General features: G+C 48.1%; 4 protein-coding genes across 4 annotated transcripts; 1 reads left to right on the plus strand and 3 right to left on the minus strand.

Annotated features, from left to right (window-relative positions):
* Positions 1-24: 24 nt before the first annotated feature.
* PEX2_045300 (transcriptional coactivator p15/PC4 family protein) lies at positions 25-528 on the minus strand (the record flags this gene model as incomplete). The annotated part of the gene is made up of 2 exons (XM_016741805.1): positions 25-243; positions 298-528. The coding sequence occupies 2 exons, from the start codon at positions 526-528 to the stop codon at positions 25-27; spliced, it is 450 nt and encodes a 149-aa protein (XP_016603268.1).
* Positions 529-766: 238 nt separating this feature from the next.
* On the minus strand, positions 767-3,665 carry PEX2_045310 (uncharacterized protein; the record flags this gene model as incomplete). The annotated part of the gene is made up of 2 exons (XM_016741806.1): positions 767-3,062; positions 3,130-3,665. The coding sequence occupies 2 exons, from the start codon at positions 3,663-3,665 to the stop codon at positions 767-769; spliced, it is 2,832 nt and encodes a 943-aa protein (XP_016603269.1).
* A 1,092-nt stretch (positions 3,666-4,757) lies between these two features.
* PEX2_045320 (DDHD family phospholipase) lies at positions 4,758-7,445 on the minus strand (the record flags this gene model as incomplete). Its single annotated transcript, XM_016741807.1, has 2 exons — positions 4,758-5,937; positions 5,986-7,445. The coding sequence occupies 2 exons, from the start codon at positions 7,443-7,445 to the stop codon at positions 4,758-4,760; spliced, it is 2,640 nt and encodes an 879-aa protein (XP_016603270.1).
* A 1,007-nt stretch (positions 7,446-8,452) lies between these two features.
* On the plus strand, positions 8,453-10,612 carry sac6 (fimbrin; the record flags this gene model as incomplete). The annotated part of the gene is made up of 5 exons (XM_016741808.1): positions 8,453-8,475; positions 8,531-8,741; positions 8,798-9,489; positions 9,543-10,525; positions 10,581-10,612. The coding sequence occupies 5 exons, from the start codon at positions 8,453-8,455 to the stop codon at positions 10,610-10,612; spliced, it is 1,941 nt and encodes a 646-aa protein (XP_016603271.1).
* Between the last annotated feature and the right edge of the window lie 7 nt (positions 10,613-10,619).

Genomic DNA, 10,619 nt, shown 5'->3' on the forward strand with positions numbered 1-10,619 from the left:
ACATAAATCAACTCTCAATGGCGGTTATCCTTCACTCTCCTCATCACTTGTTGCCTCAATATTCTGCTTTGATGGACTTTGGTTGTCCGAATGGGCCTGTCCTTGCTCTCCTTGATCAGACGGGCCTCCCTCTGCGGAGTAGATAGGCCGAGGCAGAGTTTCCCCATTTTCTTTCAATGCCTGCTCGATCTCAGGTAGAATGGAGACAATGGCAGCGAATTGATCCACGGGCATTGAGATCCCCTGTATTGGGAATGAATATTAGCCCGGCTTAGGCAAACTCACTGATCAACTGACCTTTTTCCCTGGCAACTCCTGCCCGTCCTTTTCATAGTATTCTCTGACATTCACCTGAGTTTTCCCACGGAAAGAAGATATAGTCACGCGACGCATCTTCGATATTTCCCAATAACGGTCTCCGTTAGAGTCGGTTTTGGCTTCCGATGTAGCATTGACCTTGGCCTTTTTGGGGCGCACGCTATTGTCAAGCTGAGCGCCTGACTCAGATGAGCGTTTCCTGGAAGACATAACTGAGTGATGATCTTGGGAATCTGGTTTGAGAGGAGTTATAGAAGAGTAAGAAAGTGGGAAGTTATGCAGGTCCAAACACGAACGCGAAACGCGAAACACGTCATCACGTGAAGCCCAACTCTATATGCGCCATCATGTCCATTATCCATCATCCATCATCCATCATTTGATACCTAGGTAGTTCCTACTTGTGGGCTTTCATTTAAATTCCAAATTCAATATAATTCATTGAAAATTAGAGAGTCAATACCCTAAGGCCCTGTAAGAGAATTGAGAAGACAAATCCTCGAGCGACACTCTCAACTTGAAGACTATCAAAGATCTTCTCTAGCGCTTCTCGACTAGCAGCCGTCCCCATAACACTTGTTAAGGCCTGTGGGATTCCCCGCTGCACAAATAGTTTACGTGCGGTATCCCGTAACCGGATCTTCTCCTCCTCACTGGGTGGAGGTGGCCAGACTTTAAGTTCCTCCTCCGTCGGAAGCGCGTTCTCACGAAGCTTGACAAGGTAATCCCCTAGGGCGTCGTCCGAAGTGTGGCCTTCTATCATGGAAGCTTGCAACAGAGTACGGATAGTTTCCAATGTCGGGCTCCCGGGACGTAGAATATACGATTTCGCAGCATTCAAAAGGGTCCGGCGTATGTTCCACGCAGATGACAAGGTGTACAACTCATTGATAACCGCAAAGATCAGCTCTACTGCTATTTGCGTCTCATCAGCTGTGATGGGATTCCCCTGCTTTCGGGGTTGATCAATACTCTGCCCAGTCTCTGATCGGCGATGTGATGAGGTTTGATCAATATTCTCCGTTGCTTGGATGTCAGGTTCTGTAGTATGATCACCGATATCAAGCGAGATTTTAGAGGGTGGGATCTCTGTGGTCCATGCAGCTTGCTCACTCCCAAACAACTCTCTGGTACTGTCGATCGAAGGCGACTTAGAGATTTCCCCTCTTTGTATTTCCAGGGAGTCTCTAGGATACACCACAGGTGACTGAACATATTCGTCGTTTACGCTGGTACGATCTCCGAAGCTGGATCGTGACTGCGACAAACTGGTGCGACTGGAGTCATCAACTTTGGGTTGAAACTGATCAGTAGTAACGGCCGGTTTCTTGCTGTTGGCGGTGCCTCCGAATACCCCCGTCATTCCTTCAAAGACGGCTTTACCGCCCCCTGCCACTCCCTTGGGCGCATTGGTCAATGCACCCAGCATACCCTTGCCCATGTTTTCAAACGCAGCTTGACTAGGGAAAGAGAATACCGGTTTGTTAGGGCCGCTGGGTTCAGTGGAAGAACCTGCGTCCTTCTCCAAAAATCGGCGCATTCGATCAGTGTCGGCAAGTGACTCGTGCTTCATGGCATCTTGTAAATACCGCTCAAGCTCCCGAGCAAGAGCTTGTCGAGTTTTGCCCTTCCAGGTGGGCAGTATGGGGTGACGCTCGGAGAAACTTGAAATTTGATTCAATCGTGAAACGGTTCCCAGCATCTCGTGAAGAGACTGGAAGTCCGAATATTTGCGAAACACCATCCATCCAGTCGAGCGTGTTGATGCTGGTTCGATCTGTAGTAGATAATCCCACATGGGTCGCGACTTGACCTGCCCTTTTTCATCCCTCGCTCCGTCGTCATCTACCAACACTTGTGCCCCATGAAGAATCAAAGGTGACACAGAAGAGTCTTCGGATAATTTTGGGCTTGCAAATAATTTCATATCAGAGACTGGTCCCTGCCCTTCGTGGTATTCGTTTTCATGGGTCGTCTTTGAAGCCAAATCAGCCTTCAAAGGGTAATTTTCATCAATTTGTTCGTTTTTGGGTGGCCGTTCTGACTCTGAGCTCTGCGTATCGTGAGATGCAATCATAGCGCTTAGACGTTTCACCTCTAGAACTGCTTCTTCCTCTGTAGCCCTTGCCACATGTATTGACTCTCTCTGTGTGGTTTTCACAGAGTCTGCCTTTGGGTCCTCTGAGGGCCTAGAAGCACTGATGCCCTGGTTCCGTGCACCTTCAACGCCTGCGTCGATAGCGTGCATGATTTCAGATTCGCCACCCTGCAGGAGATAGATAATCCATTCATTGATAAATTCGGGACGGGCAAGACTGGTAACAGTGGACCCTAATATCACTCCTGCAAAGACCTCACGGAGGAAGTCGCGTACTGCCGGACAATTGTAGGCCTTGGCATCCAAGAAATTCGATAATATGTCATCCGCAATCATGCTAAGTTTCTTCTTTTGTTGTTTCTCAGATATGATATTCGCTAGGCTGCTATCCGGAAATTGTTCAAGGTACTGATCCACCGTTTTTTGGGCTTCCACCGGGGAGGAGCCCGCAGCGGTGAATGCTGCTGCAAGTTCATTCAAGAACACAATGACGATCGATGAGGAGTTGGTGAGAAATTGCAAGAATGTGTCCTCTGTTCGTTTCCGCGACAGATGCGAGGAGATCGATGTAATGAAATGAGTCAAAATTCTTCGACAGGAGCCTGGAAAACTTGATTCGGATGGTAAAAGTGGCTCATACCAGTGTCTTTATTTGGTGAATAAGCTACTTGTTTCACAATTGGGAGAAGGAGGTATAGATGAAGGATACTTACTTGACATAGCTATTAATGACTGCATCGGTAAGTGTTCTCAACGCGATAGCGGTGGCCGGTTGGAAGGTCGCATATTCCAATTCTGCTGACGAAATATCTTCAAGCGTACTTGTAGCACCATTGTCTTCCTCTTGGAGGTCTGAAGCACCAGCCCGCTTCGGCCAGTCCAAAAGCCTGTTGGAGACTTCCAGCGCAAGTTCTCTACGCCTGTTGGACTTTTGCGCGTGTGACGCTTCGTCTAGGTGTTCGTTATCCGATCCCTCCCAGGACGCGTGCAGGACAACTCCCACAGCCACTCCAATTAGAAGCAACCCGATTCTCCCCAGGATAATGTAGGTGACGAGTGCAAGAAGCGCAAAGACCCCAAGGAGGGTCTCATTGGTAGAGGTCGAGAGAAAATTGAGGGTAACGTTGATGAGTTCCTTTGAAATCGCTGTATTCGAGATGGGGTCTTGCGTCGGGGGGGTAGAGTGGTCTTTGCTGGATGGAGATGCTGAAATGACTTGGGAGTCTGCATCATCACTGAGGCGACTCATTGTGCTAGGATACCCTGGAGGAGTTGGAGGGTTGCCAGAGTAATTATAGTCAACCCTCCATGTCCATCAAATGTGACCTTGTAGATCTGAGACAATTTGACATGGAACAATATTAAACAAGAACAAGAAAATAGTAGGAACCTTGGGAAATACTTGGCGTACACCGTTGGCCAGTGCGTACCGCGTACTCGTACTCGGTATCTCGGTACAAGAAAAGAACAATTTGAACTTCATGCAACACATATTATATGAATTGTACGAAGAATACGGTAGTAGGATTCAAAATATAGTTCAATGGGTATTTTTTTAAATGTATCCGATCATGATTTCCTTACAAGCATGAGCTATATAGCAAGGAATCTAAAGCTAACAGAAAGGAGTTGATCTCCGCTATCCGAGTGAATCTGAGCATTCAAAGAGCATGCGCTTCATGCCAGATGTAAAGAGATTGCGGTTGAGAGAAGGATATGGGGGGGGAAGAGCTCTACAGGGGATGAACAGGTGTGGTTTTCATCATGACATCGGCGCTCACTTCCATAGAATCCGAGTCATAAATTTTCAACCGCATTAAGAAGAAATTCATAGATGGACTCTAGGAAAAGGAGTACACTCCGAGAGCTTGTCAACCTTTCGAAGTTGAATGGTCATGATGAGAAATGGACATAGTAAGGAAGAAGGAGCTGAAAGAAAAACGAAAGGTTTTGTAGGAGGATGTCATATTACCTAATGCTTAGCCGAAAAGCCCCTGGACGCTAGTCCCACTTTGGCTACATGTCCACTTACTAATTGCTTACTAAGTATTTCCCTGGGCACCTGCCCAGGTGGGCAGCCCCGGTCCCCTAGGGCATCTATCTAAAGTACATCGTACTCAAGACTCTTGAGATAGTGTAGTGTATTTTTGTAATTGTTTCATCTATGTCTTTGTTTTTTCTTATGCCTCTGTCCTCTAGAAAGCATCTGGGAAAGCATAAAGTGATTGACATCCTCATCTCCCCAATAGGTGAGATGACTGGCAATGCTAGCTATTAATGAAATATCGAAGGCTCCCCTAAATTCCTATTAATAAGGCTCCACAATGCTGGGGATAGGGTCTTACTCTTGGATGCTGTAGTCCACACGGCCGTTTGCATTCAAGGCACGCACTTTAGCGTCCTCAAATCTCAGCCTCCGGTCCCGGTTAGTGTCGGCGGCGGGATCCGGACTCTCGCCGTGATGAACGCTCCTGCGTTTTTGAAAACCATCGTAAAGAGTTTCCAGATCAGATTCAATCAATGTCTGATAGTGATCATCGGATCCATCGGATCCATGCTGGATTGAGCCTGACTGTGGCTGTCTGTGGGTTGATCCATCACCTGGTTTCCCAGAAGTGCGAGCAGCCGATGAGGCGTCATCGCCATTCAGACCCAAGCTGCGATTCAACAAACTGCTTGCGACACCCGTGGTGAAATTTGTCCACAGAGATCCCACACTTTGGCCCATGCGGCTACCGAGAATAGATAGACTCTGACCCGAGGTCGTCCATAGGCTTTTCTTCACCGAGGGTAGAGGCTGGGGTTTCAGGGTTGCCATCGCTGGAGATATCAAGGGCTCAACCCGGTAGCTCACCGGATCAGAAGGGTGGAAGATGTTGTAGAGATCTCGACACTTCGGCCTTGAGATGATACCTGGACTGTCGCTGAGCGCGTGTCCAGGACCATGCGAGTCCAAGTCAATCTCGACATCCAGCGCATTTTTGCGATTTCGGGGATCCACGGCAGAGTATCCACCAACCGTCTTGCCCTTGAGCATTTGAAAGAGTGCAATGGGGGATCCCAGACAAAAAAACTCTTCGCAGTCAAAATCAAACGCACTTGAACTCTTGGGGGTTGAGCCGTCGCTCTCTTGGGCCATTCCCTTAGAGGCACCATTCGGTCCGGTATTGATTCCCGGCTGGTGACACAAGATATCAAATAGAATCGCGCTTCCAAGTGAATGGCCGCAGAGACTGACCGACCCCTTGAAAGAGGGATTTTGCTTCCGGTACAGCCGGACAATTCGATTGCATTCTTGGATGACAATATTGGAGATGTGTTCACAATACCCGCTTTGGTAAAGAAGTACATCCATAGCCAAATCTGAAATGAGGTTTCGAACGGCAGGTACACTTTCCAGCGTTATATCGGACAGGCTGGGGTATGCATCATCCTCGAGAACGTCTGCATCAGTGAGATCCAGTTCTTTTCTGTTCTGTCGAACTCCCCGGTAAGGAAAGTCTAGAAGATGACGCCAGCACCTGCTACAATTAGCAAAAAGAAATGCCGAGCAAAGGAATCAGTCTCACACAGGAAGCACTTGAACACGGCAATTTTTATCGTTGTCTGGGAGCGCTGAGTTCAACGCTTGGAGGTCAGGCGAACCTCTGTAGACAGTTTTCAGAGTTTTGCGGAGCACATTTACATCATGTATGAAATTGATGCTTTCCAGTCGTAAACCGAGTCGCTGGCCAATTCCATGGGTGACAAGAACTAGATGATCGACCTCACGGTCTCTGTCCGCGCCGTCCAGTTCCCTCGACTCTTCCATTTCCTGTTCCTCCTGCCTACGAGCCTGTTCTTCAAGGTCAGCTGGATTTTGCGGCTCGCCTGCAAGGGATGACATTTGGCGTTCTAATGTTGATTTCGGTCTACTTTCGTAGTTCTCAAATCCATCAGCGGAGGCTGACTTGAGGGTATCTGTGGCTTTTTCTGTCTTTTCTTTTAAGACATCATTCAAACCTCTGTCCAGTGTGGATTCGCCCAGTGGTTTTTGTTTGGGACCCTTTGATTCTGGTGTCTCTTTTGGTTTCTTAGGCTCGAACCCGCGAACCAACTTCGTCCCCGGGACACCCCCTAGCTTTTGATACACCGAAGTACTGAAACGTGACATGAAATCATCGTTCATCAGCCAGGCCGTCGTGGAATCTTGATAACCGACTATCCTATTCATGTAAGCGCCAAAGAGACGATACTGCTGAGGCTCCACTGCACTAGAGCTGTTGAAATTATTCCCTGTGTCACGTGGAGGAGAGCTCGGGTTGGTTGATTGATGGGATTTGGGACCTGGCTCATGGGTGTTGATTGGCACGCTTTTGGTCTGACCAGATCTATCTTCTTCGTTTGTTTGTGAATTCTGTTCTGATGGCTGGGACCTCCACGGACACAATTTGATATAGCCCTCTTCAAGCTGGGTAGCAAGATTTTCTTCACATGGTTTTAGGCTAGATCCATCCTGAATGAACCACGTTCCACGACGGACTTCATATACAGGGCCAATCCAATATGTAGGACTCAACTCTCGTTGTTCCACATCAACATTGAAAAGAAAGTCCTCATTCACGGGAACTGTGTTCAATACAGGTTCGCTGTCGGTGTCATCTGGCTGGTTTTGTTGGCGGGCATCTTCGATGTCTGAGAGTTTCTGAAACGTCGTTTCGATGGACTGGGAGTCTTTCCCTGGGAAAGGTATGAATTTCTTGGGTGATGGCAAGGGCTTTTCATCCACCTTCTTCTGTCCTACAATGGATGGTTTCCGTTTGGGCGAGTCCACCGCATAGAACCACCTAACTTTCAATGGAGGGCAATCGGGAGGATAGCGTCGCATGCTTAATCGATGCATGTGGGTCACCGTGTGGTCCTCCCCTTGCGATCGCTGCAGGACATCTGGGTTTTGGTGATCACCAGGCTGCAGTGTTGGGGTTGCACTTCTTGATGTACTCCATGGAGTGAGTGTCCCTAAGAACGACTTTTGCTCGGCACCCGCCATGGGGAGGAGCGCCCGCCGGAAGGCAGCGAACCGAACCAACGTGAGTAGCTGGATTGAGAACAGTGGAAGGGTGGGTGATACAAAAGATAGACAAGTTGAAAATAAAGGTAAAGAGAAATAAGAAATAGAGACGTGTCCAAAAGTCAAAATTCCGATAAGAGGGAGTTGCAATGCACGTTTTCCAATGTTTGGAGATCGGAAATGATGTAATCTCGGCATTTTTAGGTATGCGATTACGTCTATCACGTTATACCCGTCCACAAGTGGTCCCCCGGTATATATATACATCTGTACATCCATGGATATATATCAACATATTTGTTCGTTCTTAGCTTTGTAGTTATATATCTCTAATATGAACTAGATACATGTCCTCCATAAATGTAGGTATATAACCCGTGGACTCGTGTGTATCAAATTCAGCGTATATGTATGGCTTACCTCGGTCAATGGAGAATGGGCCTAGAACGGAGCATAGAAAGAGAAAATAAGCAAACTAGGCAGATGAGATATTTGAAAGTCAGAAGGGATTTTATATGAAAACGATTACGAAAATTACAAAAAATAATAATAATAAAATACATACAGAGTTCTCCGTACTACAAATGTAGATGTAAAGCGTCGACGTCATTCGAAAAATTTCCCGAATACGATAATACAAGAACACGGCAATACTGACATGATACTTATGCATCCATACAACAATACCTCTAGCGTGATGTACTCTGTATCGTCAACCAAGTACGGAGTACGGAGTACAACATACTTTCATTACGGCGTGGCTCATCCCCCCCCCCTCTCGGTTCGTGTATACCTGGCTGCCTTTCACCCTGCACTGCCCACCTTTTTAGCACGGATCGGATTTCTTCTGATCATTTGCTTTCCTTACCTCTTGACAATTGATCTATTCAGAGCGTAAACACTACTTCCTCCTTCTTTGTCGAAACCCAGCCTTTCCCTGGGTGATTACCCCACCTATTTTGCCCCAGGGTTGTGACTCGGACAAGATGAACGCCCTCAAGCTTCAGAAGTACGTTTCCTCGCCATTCAATGCAACCATATGCTGACCATTATGATTACTGTAGGCGTTTTCCGCAGCTTGATCAAGGCGAGATCTTTTCGCTCCAGGATGCATTCAACAGATTGGATGTGGAAGACCGTGGTTACCTTGATGAATCCACCGCGATCAAAGCTGCCCAGCAATCAGAACGTCAGCCGTATGATGTAGTGCGTGCAGCTTTGAAGGATGTGGAACTTGATAGCTCCCGGCGCGTGGAACTCGAAGATTATGTTGATGTAATACAACTCCCCCGCTTTCCTCTCTCATTTCGCTGGTATTAACGATACCGCAGCTCGTTTCGAAACTTCGGACAGCACCCACTGAAGGTGCCCGCGCAGCGACTACTCCCGCGGCCGTAATTCAAGGGGCCGGCGCTGGTACCGGAGCATCTCGGCATGTTTCCAAGGGCAGTGTGGGTGGACGAATCCATGTCCAGGGATCGTCTTCCAATGTCACACATACCATCAACGAAGACGAACGAACCGAGTTCACGCGACACATCAATGCCGTCCTAGCGGGTGATGCGGACGTTGGCAACCTCCTACCTTTCCCCACCGACACATTTGAGATGTTTGATAAGTGCAAGGATGGCTTGGTCCTGGCAAAGTTGATCAACGACAGCGTACCAGACACCATTGATGAGCGTGTTCTGAATAAGGCCGGGAAGAAGATCAAACAGTTGAACGCTTTCCACATGACCGAGAACAATAACATTGTTATCAACTCTGCCAAGGGTATCGGATGCTCAGTTGTTAACATTGGAAGCGGGGATATCATTGAAGTGCGCGAGCATCTCATCCTGGGTCTCATCTGGCAAATCATCCGCCGCGGTCTCCTCGGAAAGATTGATATCAAGCTCCACCCGGAGCTTTATAGGCTTTTGGATGAGGATGAAACTCTGGAGCAGTTCTTGCGCTTGCCCCCAGAGCAGATTCTCCTTCGTTGGTTCAACTACCATCTCAAGAATGCCAAGTGGGACAGACGGTATGCCTACCCCGATGGAGAAACAAAGAAAGACATGTGGCTAACTGATGTAGGGTGACAAATTTCTCTACCGATGTCAAGGATGGCGAGAACTACACTGTTCTCCTTAATCAATTGGCACCCGATGTTTGCTCGCGCGCCCCTCTCCAAACTCGAGACTTGCTTGAGCGGGCTGAGCAGGTCCTCCAGAACGCCGACTCGCTTGATTGCCGCAAGTTCCTGACCCCAACCTCATTGGTTGCCGGAAACCCCAAGCTGAACCTTGCCTTTGTCGCCAATCTGTTCAATACCCATCCAGGACTGGACCCGATCACCGAGGAGGAGAAGCTCGAAGTTGAAGACTTTGACGCTGAGGGTGAGCGAGAGGCCAGAGTCTTCACTCTGTGGTTGAATTCGTTGGATGTGCAGCCGGCAGTCAACTCCCTCTTCGATGACCTACGCGATGGCTCTATTTTGTTGCAGGCATACGACAAGGTCATTCCTGGAAGCGTGAATTGGAGACATGTCAACAAGCCCCCAGCGTCTGGTGGTGAATTGATGCGGTTCAAGGCCGTTGAAAATACCAATTATTCGATCGAGCTTGGTAAACTTAATGGTTTCTCTCTTGTCGGCGTTCAGGGCGCTGATATCACTGATGGCCAACGAACCCTCACTCTCGGACTGGTGTGGCAGCTGATGCGCCGTGATATCACCAACACACTCTCTGCGCTGGCCCAGAGGCTTGGCAAACGCGAAATTACCGATACTGAAATGATCCGCTGGGCCAATGACATGTCTAGCAGTGGCGGCAAGTCTTCCACGATACGCAGCTTCAAAGACAAGTCTATTGGATCAGGAATATTCCTCCTTGATGTGCTCAACGGCATGAAGAGCAGCTATGTGGATTACGATTTGGTCACGCCGGGTCGGACCGACGAAGAGGCATATGCAAACGCTAAGCTTTCTATCAGTATCGCTAGAAAGATGGGTGCCACCATCTGGTTGGTCCCAGAGGACATCTGTCAAGTTCGGTCTCGTTTGGTCACCACGTTCATTGGTAAGTTCATAATTTCTTCGGTATGGCAGCAATTCCAGTTTCTAACAAACGTTAGGTTCCCTTATGGCTACCCACGAGAAGATGTAAGAAATAC

The sequence above is a fragment of the Penicillium expansum genome (assembly GCF_000769745.1).
Source record: "Penicillium expansum strain MD-8 chromosome Unknown contig146, whole genome shotgun sequence".
NCBI classification, from domain to species: Eukaryota; Fungi; Ascomycota; class Eurotiomycetes; order Eurotiales; family Aspergillaceae; genus Penicillium; species Penicillium expansum.